This window comes from Canis lupus, chromosome 25 (assembly GCF_048164855.1).
Source record: "Canis lupus baileyi chromosome 25, mCanLup2.hap1, whole genome shotgun sequence".
In the NCBI taxonomy this organism is placed as follows: Eukaryota; Metazoa; Chordata; class Mammalia; order Carnivora; family Canidae; genus Canis; species Canis lupus.
In genome coordinates, this window is record NC_132862.1 from 35720319 (window position 1) to 35736180 (window position 15862).

The following is a 15862-nucleotide window of genomic DNA, read 5'->3' on the forward strand; positions in this document are numbered from 1 at the left end:
CCTGCTCTGTACAAGATTTCTTAAGCTGCACAATTAATTCCACTTGGACTTGTGAAAAGTTGAGTGTGTAGTGTAATGTTCGAACAACCCCTAAAACTGTAATGTAAACATGGATAGCCTAGAAGCCAATAAACTAATTGAAATAGAGTTCTAAAAAATACTCAAATAATCACAGAGAAGGCAGCACAGAATGCACAAGGACAAAATAAATTATAAATCCACAAGGATGTAATTTTGGAATTAACAATTATATAATAGGAATATTATCTATATGATGACATAAATAAGAATTCTATCCCAATTCTTACTTTTCCAATTCTTCACCATAGTATATGTTAACTAACTTAAGGTAGTATTCCTTTGGCAGATTAAATTTAGGCTGCCTTCCCTTGAAATAGATGTAGTATTTTCCAGACTATGAAAAAAAGTTTTAAAAAAATCTTTCTCATTTTTAAATTTCCAGATATATATTAGTACATAAAAATAAAGCTCCAGAGTTTCATCCACATAACCATTGCCATTATCTTCTTCAAAGAAAACAAACAAACAAAATTCCCTACATGTACCATTTATCACAAGCAAAATTATTTCCTAGACTTTAGTGATCATGTTGCTGAAGAACAACTTCTACAGTTGTTCTCAACCCAGGCCATATAGGATTTGGAAACTATGATCAAAATTGAAAACCAAGCAAAAAACAAACAAACAAAAAAAGTAAGAAGAAGAAAAGAAAAAGAAAACAAAAAATCCAAATGATGGAATTCTTGAATATGGATTATAAAATTCTAATATGTAGAATGAATCAAAGTATAAGGGATACAGATGGACTACCTAATAAGAAGTTAGTGTCTGAGGGTTGGGTGATGGGAAAAACCCAGAGAAATTTGAAAAAGTAAAAAAGAGGAATTCTAGAAATGAAAAAAAAAAGCATTTAAATGAATAATCGATGGAATGATAAAGAACAGATTAAAAAGAATTAGGAAGAAAGTATCTGAATTGAAAGAACTAGAGACAAGAGAAAAGGAGGTAGAGACAATAAAAGATACTCAAGTGTACTGAGCCACCTAAGCATCCCCTATTTCTTTGGTGTTCATATGTCACTGTAGTGAACTAATGTCACTGTGGGGAACAGGCTGTAGAGCCTATCCGAGAACTGAATCTCATGGTGCTGGCCACACTGGGGGGATGGGAGGTCATGAGTCTGCACACTAACTCTTTACCACATTGTTCTCCAGATACAGCTCCTTTGCTCCCCCCTCCTGGAGTCCATAGCCTATTCTTTTACCTTTTGAAGTAAACGTGTTTTTCTCTGCTTCCAAAAGTTAATAATTCCTATAGCCAACCTGTTAGCTCTCTTAATAAAAACTGGAGAGGACAAAGCCTTGGGGTCCAAGTCCGAGTCTGATTGGAGTCCAAGTCTTTGTCCCCCTGTCCCCCAGATTAAATTCAGCGAAACTCCAGGTCTTTCTTCATGTCATCGCCTTGGACTATGTTAGATCTGTGGCATGTCACTAACTTGTGTTTTAAAAGTCTACAGTTTCAGGGGCTTCTACTTGACCCTTTAACGTGGGTTGGAAGTAAATGACTCCACACGGATTTTTTTCAATTGGGAAGGGCGGGGCAAGATGACAGAAGAGTAGGGTCCCCAAGTCACCCGTCCCCACCAATTTACCTAGATAACTTTCAAATCATCCTGAAAACCTATGAATTTGGCCTGAGACTTAAAGAGAGAATAGCTGGAATGCTACAGTGAGAAGAGTTCGCGCTTCTATCAAGGTAGGAAGACGGAAAAATACATAAAAAAGCATCCAAGGGGGGGGGGCCCACGAGGAGCTGGACTAAGGCCGCGGGCGAGAGCCTCCAGGACAGGAGAGCCGCTACCGGAGAAGCAGGAACTTTACCAATCTTCCCAGTCAGAAAGGCGCTCCCAGGGAGCTCGGGCAGGGCCCAGGAGGGGCAGTGGAGCCCCCAGGTTCCCAGGGGCACTAACAGGGGGTGCGCCCAGGGGAGAGCGCGCCACACACCGCAGGTCGAGCTCCCTAAAGGGCTGGAGCCCAGGGCGGCGGGACCCGGGAGCAGTTCCGATGGCTGATCGGGTGGCGGCTCCGTGGGGAGGGGCTGCGCGGCCCCAGGAACGGGCTTCCCGCAGCGCAGACCCAGGAGCCCAGGGCCCTGGGGGACACAGTCCAGGATCTGGTGCTCCCCTTGGGACAGGGAGAGGCCAGGAGGACACAGGATAGGGAGGGCGCTCCTTCCCCGGGTGCCCCCGAGCTGTGCAGGTCAGCAGCCCGGCCCCCAGGGCATCCAGGCCTCTGCGGACTGGGAGCTGCAGTAGTTACTGCGGGAGCTGATTCCAGGGCTGGAAGGCTGGCCGCTGCCACTGTTGTTCCTCTGTGTCACTTTGTGCCTGGGACAGAGCGGGCTGCCAGTGAGCAGGAGCCTCACAGGATAAACAGCTCCCACTGAGCTGTGCACCTGGAAGGGCGTGGGGCAGCTCCCCCAGGTGCACACACCTGAGAATCAGTACAGCAGACCCCTCCCCCAGAAGACCAGCTGGAAGGACAGGGGAAGAGCAGGTTCTTGACCGAGCAGTGCTGGAAAACTCCAGGGGAAGTCGAGGGACTTACAGTATATAGAATCAGAGGATAACCCTCCTTGTTTTTTTCTTGTTTTCTTTTGTTTTTGTTTTTAACTTTTGTTGTTTGTTTTCCCTTTTTTCCTCTTTATTTTTCCTTCTTTTTTCTAGTATAACTTGTTTTTAGAAACTCTGCACTGAACAAAATGACTAGAAAGAACTCACCACAAAAGAAAGAATCAGAAATAGTACTCTCTCCCACAGAGTTACATAATTTGGATTACAATTCGATGTCATAAAGCCAATTCAGAAGCACAATTATAAAGCTACTGGTGGCTCTGGAAAAAAACCATAAAGGATTCAAGAGAATTCATGACTGTAGAATTTAGATCTAATCAGGCTGAAATTAAAAATCAACTAAATGAGATGCAATCCAAACTGGAGGTCATAATGATGGGGTTTAATGAAGTAGAAGAACAAGTGAGTGACACAGAAGATAAGTTGATGGCAAGGAAGGAGCTGAGGAAAAATGAAAAAAACAAAAGATCATGAGGATAGGTTAAGGGAAATAAATGACAGCCTCGGAAGAAAAAATCTACTTTTAATTGGGGTTTCAGAGGGTGCCAAACATCTCTAAAGTAACAAGAGCTTTAAACGATACACTGGACCAGACGGATTTCACAGATATTACAGAACTTTAGATCCAAATGCAACTGAATACACATTCTTCTCAAGTGCACATGGAACTTTCTCCAGAATAGACCACATACTGGGTCACAAATCAGGTCTTAACCAATAATAAATGATTGGGATCGTCCCCTGCATATTTTCAGACCATAATGCTTTGATACTAAAACTGAAGCACTAGAAGAATTTTGGAAGAAATTCAAACACATGGAGGTTAAGAACCATCCTGCTAAAAGATGAAAGGGTCAACCAGAAAATTAGGGAAGAATTAAAAAGATTCAAGGAAACTAATGAGAATCAAGATACAACCATTCAAAATCTTTGGGATACAGCAAAAGCAGTCCTGAGGGGGAAATACATCGCAGAACAAGCATCCATCCAAAAACTGGAAAGAACTCAAATACAAAAGCTAACCTTGCACCCAAAGGAGCTGGACAAAAACAGGAAATGGATCCTACACCCAGCAGAAGAAGATAATTCATAAAGATTCGAACAGAACTCAATGAAGTAGAGACCAGAAGAACTGTGGAACAGATTGACAAAACCAGGAGTTGGTTCTTTGAAAGAATTAATAAGATAGATAAACCATTGCCAGCCTTATTACAAAGAAGAGAGAAAAGACTCAAATTAATAAAATCATGAATGAGAAAGAGGAGATCACCACCAATACCAAGGAAATACAAACGATTTTAAAAACTTATTATGAGCAGCTATACGCTATTAAATTAAGCAGTCTAGAAGAAATGGACGCATCTCTGGAAAAAGACAAACTACCAAAACTGGAACAGGAAGAAATAGAAAACCTGAACAGGCTGATAACTAGGGAGGAAATTGAAGCAGTCATCAAAAACCTCCCAAGACACAAAAATTCCCAGGGGAATTCTATCAAACGTTTAAAGAAGAAACCATACCTATTCTACTAAAGCTGTTCGGAAAGATAGAAAGAGATGGAGTACTTCCAACCTCGTTCTATTTGGCTGGCATCACCCTAATTCCAAAACCAGACAAAGACCCCACCAAAAAGGGAGAATTATAGACCAATATCCCTGATGAACATGGATCCAAAAGTTCTCAACAAGATACTAGCCAATAGGATCCAACAGTACATTAAGAAAGTTATTCAGCATGACCAAGTGGTATTTATCTCTGGGATGCAAGGCTGGTTCAACACTCGTAAAACAATCAATGTGATTCATCATATCAACAAGAGAAAAAACAAGAACCTTATGATCCTCTCAATAGATGCAGAGAAAGCATTTCACAAAATACAGCATCCATTCCTGATCAAAACTCTTGAGAGTGTAGGGATAGCTACTAAAACTGAAACAGGAAGAAATAGAAAACTTGAATAGACCAATAATCAGTAATGAAATTTCATCAGTAATCAAAACAAACAAGTTTATAGGCAAATTCTACAAAAACACTAAAAATAATTAATCCATATTCTTCTCAAACTGTAAGGCATTTCCTCCTTCTTTCTCTCTCTCTTTCTCTCTCTCTTTCTTTCTTTCTTTCTTTCTTTCTTTCTTTCTTTCTTTCTTTCTTTCTTTCATCTTTCTTCTTTCTTTCTTTCTTCTACCATTCCTCCAATGTGGTGTTTGGACTCACAATACCAAGATCAAGGGTCACATGCTCTGCAGATTGACCCAGCCAGGCATCAAAAAATAGAAAAGAAAGAAAAATGACCAAATTCATTCTATGAGGCCAGTATTACCCTGATACTCCAAACCTGCTAAAGATTCCACTAAAGAAAGAGGACTATACTCCAGTATTCCTGATGAACATGGATATAGATTTTCTCAATACAATGTTAGCAAACCATATCCATCAATACATTAAAGGAATCATTCACCATGGTAAATTATTTCTCAGTTGGAAGGGTGGTTCAATATTTGCCAAGGAATCAAGGTGACATCACATAATAAAAGAAGGGATAAGAATCATACAATCATTTCAATACATGCAGAAAAAGCATTTGACAAACTACAGTTTCATAAAAACCATTCATAAAAATTCTCAGTAACATAAGGAAAGAGGAAACATATCTCAACATCATAAAGGCCATATTAGCTGTGAAAAACCCACAGCTAATATCATCATCAATGAGGAAAAACTGAGAGCTTTTCCTCTATCATCAGGAACAAGACAGGAATGTACTCTTACCACTGTTATTTAACATATTACTGGAAGTCTTATAGCAATTAGACAGCAAAATTAGACAACAAAAGGAAATAAAAGGCATTCAAATCAACAAAAAAGAAATAAAACTTTCACTATTTTCAGATGACATGATACTCCCTATAGAAAACCAAAAAAGAGTCTACGGCCATACCACCCTGAACGCGCCTGATCTCGTCTGATCTCGGAAGCTAAGAAGGGTCGGGCCTCGTTAGTATTTGGATGGTAGAAAACCAAAAAGACCATACCAAAAAATGGCTAGAAACCCATTAACAAATTTTGTAGTCTTGGGATACAAAGCTAATATACAAAATTGTGCTGTATTTCTATACACCAATTATGAAGCAGCAGAAAAAGAAATTAAGGAATCAATCCTACTTATAATTACACCAAAAATGATAAAATACCTGAAAACAAACCTAGTCAAAAGGAGAAAGACTTATACTCTGACAATTATAAAATACTGATGAAAGAAATAGAATAACACAAAGAAATGGAAAGATATTACATACCCATGGATTCAAGGTACAAATATTGTCAAAATGTCTATATTATCTGAAACAATCTACAGATTTAATGCAACCCCAATCAAAATACAAAATACCAATAGCACTTCTCACAGAGCCAGAACAAATAATCCTAAATTTGTATGAAACCACAAAAGACTCTGAATAGCAAAGTAATCTTGAAAAAGGAAAGTGAAGCTGGAGGCATCATAATTCTGAACTTCAAGTTATATTACAAAGCTAACAGACACATGAAAAGAGGCTCAACCTCACTCATTATCAGAGAAATACAAATTAAAACTACAATGAGATATCACCTCACACAATCAGAATGGCTAAAATGAACAACGCAGGTAACAGCAGATGCTCGCATGGGTGTAGACTAAGGGGAACCCTCTTGCATTGTTGGTGGGAATGATAATTGGTACAGCCATTCTGGAAAACAGTATGGAGGTTCCTCAAAAAATTAAAAATAGAACTTACCTATGACCCTGTAATTGCACTACTAGGTATTTACTCAAAGGAAACAAAAATATTGATTAAAAAGGATACATGTCCCGATGTTTATAGCAACATTTTCTACGATAGCCAAAAAATGGAGCAGCCCATGTCCACTGATTGATTGATGAATGGGTAAAAAATATATGAGATTTTATATATATGTAACATATATTCATAAAATATATATTCATAGTATATATATTCATATGATATACATGAATATTACTCAGCCAGTAAAGAAAATCTTGCCACTTGCAATACTATGGATGGAGCTAAAGAGTATTATGATTCTAAGCAAAATAAGTCAGCTAGAGAAAGACAAATACCATATGATTTCCCTCATATGTGGAATTTAAGAAACAAAATAAAGGAGCAAAGGGTAAAAAAGATAGAGGGAGGCTAAGCAAGAAACAGTCTTAACTGTGGAGAACAAACTGATGGTGTGGTGCTGGATTAAATGCATGATGGAATTAAGAGTGGACTTCTTGCAGTAGTGTTGTATGGAAGTGTTGAATCACTATACTTTACACCTGAAATTAATATTATATTGTAAGTTTACTAACCAGAATTTAAATGAACACTTAAAAATAAATAAGTGATAGTAATTATAGCATCAGAAACATAGTCAACAATATTGTTATAACTTTGCATGGTGACAAATGGTAACAAGCTATACAGTGGTGAATATTTCATAATGTATATAAAGTTTGAATCACTATGTTGGACACTGGAACTAATATAATATTGTATGTGAATTATGCATCATTAAAAATAAAATTGTCACCCAGTGTTGCAAAGAAAAAGGGAAACATACAGATCAATAGAAACAGAGATCCAAAAAATAAATAAATAATTGCATTTTAAAAGTACTTTTTCTGCCTCCTCAATTTTTCTAAAAATCTAAAAATACCTTCATCTTTATAACTGAACTCTACTTCTGAAACTAATGATACACTAAATGCTAATTAACTGAATTTAAATAAAATAACATTTTAAAAATTTGCCTTCATCTTTCCTTATGTAGTTAGGCTTTTGTCATTTAGAAGAAATATTTCTATTACTATACAACTAGTTATCATGGGAGGATGAATCAATGAATATTTGAGTAATTACTTAATATTTAAATCTCTGCCATGGTGTTATTGTTCAATATTTTTTGATATCCTTCCCAGAAATGTATTCTATTCAGCAGAAATCTAAATAATTTATTTAAAGATAATATAATTGAATGCAGGCGTATTAAAAACTAAGGCCGAAAAATAGAGAAGTTTGGAAATTGATGTCATTGTGACAGTGACAATAAAGTTGAAAATGGAAGTCTTCGGAATTAGTGTCAAATACCAGTACATCCCTGTTACTGGGATGATGATTTTAAAGTATTTTCAGTATAATAGAAGTGATATAGCAAGGGCACAAGAAAGAAGTATGTGATGATAATTTAGCAATCTTATCTCAAATTAAAACTTAAACATCAAAGACACTTCTCACAAGGTCTAGATTCTCAGTGTTTGTGATACGGATGAAAGTTAATGAACAGCCTGGGTGGTCAAGTCTCTGACCCCAATATCATCTGGAATATAAAAATTTCTCAGAGACACATGCCAATTAAATGACACAATAAAATCTGAAAACTGCTACATTCTGGAGGTGTGTGATGAGATAAAGTGTCTTCAAAATAGCCCAAGTGTAAGAATTTCCTGTTCAAATTTTAAGTGACACATTGATAAGAAATCAACTTTTTCCACTATTACCTCACTCTGAGCTCTCACAGGGTCGGCAGTCTGTGAAGACCACAGATATTACCTGTTTACAAGAGTAACAAGGTCTCCTACTGGAAGATGCATGACTTTCTGGCCAACAGAAGGTATGTAGCTCTACTGCCCTGTCTCTCTAATAGCCAACTTTTAGTGGGAGATTTCAAATGCTAGATGGGATGTACTCGAGGTATAATTAATATACAATCAAATCACAAAGAATGTTGGTATTTTTATTCCAACAATTCAGGGTGAAAAATAAGAATAAATATGAAATATCTTAGAAAATTTCTTAAAGTATTTAAAATATTACCTATGGTGAAGTAATCAAGTGTATACAAACACACATAGCTGGGTCTATAAATCAATATAAAGTCAAGTGAAATCGCATAAGCATCATGATAAGAAACAGTTAATTTTGGATTTGTCATCAGTCTAGATATAATTACATGTAAGATTTGATATTTAGCTCAGGCTTTAAAAATGAACTCTTAAAATGAATTCATCAAAGAGTGAGGTAAAACATTATTCCTCATACACTTACTTATGTAAATGAAAGCAGTTTGGTTTTCTATAAAAAGCAGGAAGAAGTTCCTTCTGTAAAATGCTACTTTAAATTTAACTATAAATAGTCAAAAACTTTTTTAAAAACTGAGGAAAACTTGGCCAACAAAAGTCCATACTGAAAGGTACTACTGTCTAATGAGTTATGTTGCCTCATCTAAAGAATATAAATCAGTAATTATAAAGTGGCTATTATGTTAAAATTAAAATAACTAATATATAATTGAGTTTATGAAAGCCAGATTGAATATTAAGTGATGTATATAGATTATAAATTACACCTTTTTACTCCAATTTTAGATTAGTAAACTAAATTGCTAGACATAAAGTAAGTTTTTAAAGATCACATTTTGTAAATTTGAGAGCCAGAAGTAATTCTAGATCTCACTGACTTCAAAACTCATTGGTGGAATTATTAACTTACATTTATTTGATTTGTTAAAATTGCTTACACAACCAAAGCTACCCTCATAACCTAGGACAGTCATAGGATCTTTCTGAAAGTTTGTAACATCAGTGTTCTTCCATAAAGGATCTACATTTTTATTTATCATTTTATAGTTTCATATTTTGCCATTAATACCAATTTCTGGTGTTAAGTGAGTAGTTTTCAAAACATGGTTTTTGTTATTTTGTTTCAATATTGTTAAGGTTTGGGATAAGTTTAGTGTATCGCATGACATTTGAACATATATAATTTTTCTTTTAAAATTTAATTTCACAGAACTACAATTATTCAAAAGAAAAGATCATTGATAAGAACACATCACCTTCCAATAAATAAGTGTCATCAAATTAAAGGAGTTTATTACAGGAAGTTCTTTTATGTACTAAAGCTGTGTCCCAATCAGACTTCTCAATGTTTAACCATGACTGGATTTAAAGCTCTAAGGGAATTAGTACCAGATTTTACATTATCAACTGCAAATGAGTACTATCACCCACCTCACGCTCCACCCAGTGTGACCGTCCTGGCAGTTTCATTACATACAGTCTTCGTCAAGTCCTTCAGTTCAGTTCCACTTGGCACTGTGCTTGCCACTACACAGCTACAGCGATGAATAACCAAGGATGTACCTATGCAGAACTTAATTGGGTGAATAACTCAAAGAGACAGCAAATGAAAGCTAAGGGCACTAAAAATTCCATTTCAGTAACTGAGCAAGAAATAACCTATACAGAATTAAATCTTCAAAATGCTTCTCAGGATCATCCAGGGGAACGAAAGAACTACCACTGCAAAGGTAAAACATTTAAATCACACACAGTGTAACTGTTCTAGAATGTGCTCTGGGGCACATTGGTGGAGAGAATGAGTAGGGAATGATGTCCTATATTTTTCATTTGTAAGGATCAGAGCTTGGAGTTGGTAAATAGTATTGTAGACTAATAGACTAATTTTACTCAAGCACTGTTGTAATTCATAGTCTTTGATAACTCATGGAATATTACCTTTACTGAAAATGCGATGATATATTCTGAGAAAAGATTTCAATGGTAGATACAGTTTGGGGTCCAAATTTCCATATGTGGACTTCGTGTGCATCGTTCGTTCTCTTGTACATAAATTTCCTAAATGATAATTTCCATCCATCCTTTGTCAGTGTTTTCATTTCTGTTCCTAATATTTACTACTATTTCCAGGGAAGATCCTTGCTAGGATGCTGGGAGTCATCTGCTTTGTCTTGATGTCCACTGTGATAACAATAGTTCTTATTCCCTGTAAGTAAGTGTTTGAATGACTATCTGGGAAATTTCATTTTAATGATCATCACTGCCTCAAAGTATCTCATACTGTTATGGAATAGATCTTTCATTTTAATGCATGAATGCTATAAAAGTGGAACAATTATTCTCAATTTGTCAAAAGTATAAATAACAGAATAGTTGTAGAGAGTACTACACATATATTCAGTTTCATTACTCAAAGAGGTGTTCTAGGAGACACATTGAGAAATAAATACAAACTAATTCTTAAGACTGGTTAAACCCAATACTGTAAGAAATGGAGAGGTTTGGTTTTTAATAGGCTTTTGAAATATTTTCTCCCAAATCTTCATTTCTTTGTTAATATTGCTTGGTGAAATAAATTTTATTACAGAATTTTGTAATTCTAAATAATATTCCAAGTTCTAAGTTAAGAAACTGAAATCATAATATATTTATTTCAGTTTAAGTTTTTATGATGATTTCTTTAGTTTTTTCAGTTACTGAAATACTGGAGCAGAACAATTCATCCCTGAAAACAAACATTCAAAAAGGTATAAAATGATTTTCAAATTCTGATATTATTGTTGTTTCTATTTGCCTCAAATTTCCTCCTGCTAAAACATGATAAAAAATCATTTTACTATTCTAAAGAAGTCGTTTTATTCAGTGTTCTTAGGACAATCTTAGATTGATATTTTTGTATGTTTACTTTATATAGGCACATAAATTAGGGAATGACAAGGTAACTATTCTCTGTGAGCATGTGTGAGCATATTTTATTTATATCATCCTGTGAGTGTTCCTAGATATGTATACCTATGTATATACCTATGCAAGCATGTAAATTAATTTGAATTTGTTAATATTCAAATATGTTTTGTATAATATCTCATAATCTCTCTTTAGCTTATCACTGTGGTCATTGTCCAAAAGAGTGGTTTACATATTCCAACCATTGCTATTACATTAGCACTGAAAGAAAACCATGGAATGAGAGTTTGGCATCCTGTGCTTCTAACAACTCTAACCTGCTCTACATAGATGATGAAGAAGAACTGGTAAGATTTCAATGTTCCCAGATTTTATTAAAGCTTATCAATTAATGTCTTTCTCGAGCTCATCTATATTTTTATATGTATTTGTAGTTTATTTTAAAGTCTGTTAATATTCCATAACTTGACTCTATATTTTATTTATATTTTTATTCCTTTAATGTACATTTGATAATTTTCAGTATTGCTTTTCATAGAATACCATCCTTCTATAAATGCTCTTATGCCTGAAATAAAGTTTACTAATTAATTTTACCACACAAGGAAACTAAACATATGATTGTGCAAATTGATCACAAAATAGTTAGAATCATGTAACTACAAATTGAATCATGAAATAAAAGTTTAGAGCCTCTATCAGTCCTGTCAACTTCAATATTATGAAATATCTTCACTTTCAGACTTTATATGAATGGAATCATTCAGTACATATTTTTATGTGTGTCTCCTTGCACTTTCATATGATATTTGTAATCCATCTATATTATGACATTTGTCTATAGTTTGTGAATTTTTACTCCTATCTGATATGATTATGATATTTTAAATCTATTCTTAGAAACTTAGTTCCTTTTTAGTATGTGGGTATTACGAATAATTATTTTATGAAAAGCCTTTTCTATGTCTTTTTTCACATATTATATTTATAATGATATATTTATATAAATATTTATTTATATAAGATGCATAACTACATAGTATATGTATATTTAGGCATATAAATATTATATTTATCATAATAGAATAATGATCTAGAAATATAACATCATAATTGTAATTATATATAATTATAATGCAATTTCTTCCAAGCATGAGAATGAAATTACATGGTCATAGATATGTGCATATTTCAATTTATTACATTATTCCAACATTTTTCTAGATTATTGTATAATTTTATTTCATAGTCAAAGGATTTCAATGAAATAATGCACAGTGTCTAAAATATCTTTGTCTTTCTAGCATGGCTTTTTATTTGCCATTATTTTGATTGGAGAGAAAAAATATTTTTGAGACTTTTGTCTGTACCTGTTAGTGTCTGTCATTTGCTCAGTCTGGAATATGTGAGGTAAAGAGAAATTCCATGGCATTTGCTGCCATGTCATTCCCCAGATCTGGAGTGCCTGGTTCTGTAAAGTTTCTCATCATCTGTCTAAATCCTCTTATGGTTGATATATATATATCTCTAGTTGTTTTGGATCTATTTGGTGGGAGGATTAGGGATAAGTATATCCTCTCTATCTTTCCAGAGGGGGAAGTCTGAATTGTAATGATTTTAATTTAATTTTTCCAAGAGTAATAGTGTTGAGCATCTTTTCCTGCACTCATTTGGAATTTTATAGTTTACACTTAGGTTTATGATCAATTCAGAGCATTTTTGCATGTAATATAGGATATGTAATTATTAATATTATATGATAGCCAGTTATTACACAACATTTGTTGAGAGTCTATACTTTTTCCATTGAATGACTTTGCATCATTGTTGAAATTTATTCACTAAATGTGTGTGAGTAAAAGTTTTGCACCTTCTAATTTCTTTCATTAATTTAGTTATTTATTTTATTTCCTTTTCCTTTTTAAAAAATATCCTTTTGTTACAATACATATATATGTATTTATTCTATTTCAGAGTCATCTTGTGTTTTCTAGATCTTTTCATGAACATTTCCTCTATTTTCTTTCTCAAAGATTTTTTTTTTCAAAATAAGAATATAGTTTTATCAAATGCATTCTGCATCAGGGAAATCATTTAATTTATTTTTTCAAGTTTTTATTTAAAACCAGTTAGTTAACTTACCATGTAATATTAGTTTCACGTGTAGAATTTAGTAACTCATCACTTACATACAGGCCCCAGTTCAAGTGCCCTCCTTAATACTCATCACCAATTTAACACATCCCCCTGCCCTCCTCCCCTCCAGGCAGTCTAGTTTGTTCTCTATAGTTAAGAGTATGTTTTCTGGTTTGCCTCTCTTATTTTTTTCCCCTATTGTCATCTGTTTTATTTCTTAATTTCCACATAGGAGTGAAATCATATGATCTTTGTCTTTATCTGACTGACTTTTTTCACTTTGCATAATTCTCTCTAGCTCTATGTCATTACAAATGGCAAAATTTCAATTTTTGGGTCATATTTCATTATATATATAATTATATATTCTATATATATATATATATATATATATATATATATATCCTATTCTTATCCATTCATCAGGTACATTTGGGCACTTTCCATAATTTGGCTATTAGCAATAAGGCTGCTATAAACATTGGGAAGCATGTATCCCTTTGAATCAATATTTTTGTGTCTTTGGGTAAATATCTAGTAGTGTAATTGCTAGATCATAAGGTAGCTCTATTTTTAACTTTCCAATGAGCCTCCAAACTGGTTTATACCGTGGCTGCACCAGTTGTCATTCCCACCAACAGTGAAGAGGATTCCTAGTTCTGTTTCTCCACATCTACATGAGAACCTGTTGCTTCCTGTTTTGTTCATTTTAGCCATTTTGTCTGGTGTGAGGTGATATCTCATTATAGTTTTGATTTATATTTCCCTATGAGTAATGTTGAGCATCTTTTCATGTGTCTGTTAGCCATTTGCAGGTCTTTGAAAATATGTCTATTCACGTCTTACACCCATTTTTAACTGGATTGATTATTTTTTGGGTGTTCAGTTTTATAAGTTCTCTATAGATTTTGGATACTAAGCCTTTTTCAATTATGTCATTTGTGAATATTTCTCTCATTCAAAGGTTACATTTTAGTTTTGGATGTTTCTTTTGTTTTTTTGTTTTTTTTTATCTTGATGAAGTTCCAATAGTTTATCTTTTCTTTAATTTTCCTTGCCTCAGGAGACATATCTAGTAAGAAGTTGCAATGTTCAATGTCAAAGAGGTTACTGCCTGTGTTCTCTTTTCTTGCTTCATCAAATATTGGTTGACATACAGTTAAATGTGGGTCCATTTCTGGGTTTTCTATTCTGTTCCACTGATCTGTGTCTATTTTGTGCTGGTACCATTGTGTCTTAATCACAGGTTCTTTATAATATATCTTAAAGTTTGAAATTGTGATGCCTCCAGCTTTGCTTTTCTTTTTCAAGTTTACTTTGACTATTCAGGGTTGTTTCCAGTTCCATACAAATTTTAAGAATATTTGTTCTAGCTCAGTGAAAACTGCTATTGGCACCTTGATAGGGATTGCATTGAATGTATAGATTGCCTTGGGTAGTATGGACATTTTTAAAAATATTTGTTCTTCCAACTCATGACCACGGAATATTTTTTGTTGTTTCCTTTTTTTTAAAAGATATTTATTTATTTATTTATCTATCTATTTATTTATTTATTCATTATTTATAGAATGTGAGTGGTGGATGGGGGGGGCGGGGACAGAGGGAGAGAGAGAATCCCAAGCAGACTCCGTTCTGAGTGTGAAGCCTGATGTGGGGCTTGATCTTACAACCTGGGATTATGACCTGAGCCAGAATCAAGTCAAATGCTTAAACGATTGAGGAACCCTGGTGATCTGGTTTTTTCATTTCTTTCTTTCATCTTCAAATTCTTTTATCAGTATTACATAGTTTTCACAGTACAGATCCTTTACCTCTTTGGTTAGGTTTATTCCTAGGTGTCGGTTTTTGGTGCAATTGTAATTGGGATTGATTCCTTGATTTCTCTTTCTGCTGCTTTATTATTAGTGTGTAGAAATGTGACAGATTTCTGTACATTGGTTTTGTATCCTGTGACTTTACTGAATTTGTTTTTCAGTTGCAGCAGTTTTTTGGTGGAGTCTTTTGGGTTTTATCTATAGAGTATCATGTCATCTACAAATAATGAAAGTTTCACTTCTTCCTTGTCAATTTAGATGCCTTTTATCTCTTTTGGTTTTCTGATTACTGTAACTAGGCCTTTCAGGACTATGTTCAGGTGCAGTGGACATCTCTGTCTTGTTCCTGACCATAGAGGAAAAGCTCTCAGTTTTCCCCCCATTGAGGATGATATTAGCTGTAGGGTTTTTACGTATGGCCTTTAAGAGTAGAGTATGTTCCTTATATCAGGACTTTTGATGATTTTTACCATGACTGGATGTTTTCCTTTGTCAAAGTCTTTCCTGCATCTGTTGAGATCATATGGTTCTCCTTTCTTTTACTAATGTCATTTAACAAGTTGACTGATTTCAAACCACCCTTGTACCCAGGAATAAATTTCATTTGATCAAGGCAAATGATTCATTTAATGTACTGTTGGATTAGATAGATTTGAATTTTGTTGAGAATTTTTGTATTCGTGATCATTAGAGATATTGGTTTGTAGTTCTCTTTTGCAGTGG

General features: G+C 34.4%; 1 protein-coding gene across 3 annotated transcripts in view; it reads left to right on the plus strand.

Annotated features, from left to right (window-relative positions):
• The first annotated feature begins 7594 nt into the window (after nt 1–7594).
• LOC140617502 (NKG2-F type II integral membrane protein-like) overlaps nt 7595–15862 on the plus strand; it is a 35322-nt gene continuing 27054 nt past the window's right edge. Inside the window, exons 1-5 of one of the 3 annotated variants that reach the window (XM_072799051.1) lie at nt 7595–8311; nt 9920–10009; nt 10410–10487; nt 10964–11026; nt 11382–11533. In XM_072799051.1, the coding sequence (XP_072655152.1) occupies nt 8290–8311; nt 9920–10009; nt 10410–10487; nt 10964–11026; nt 11382–11533 (405 nt within the window). In that variant the 5' untranslated portion in view covers nt 7595–8289. Of the gene's footprint in view, nt 8312–9547; nt 10010–10409; nt 10488–10963; nt 11027–11381; nt 11534–15862 lie in introns of those variants that run through there. The other 2 variants (XM_072799052.1, XM_072799050.1) reach the window with 2 other exon arrangements.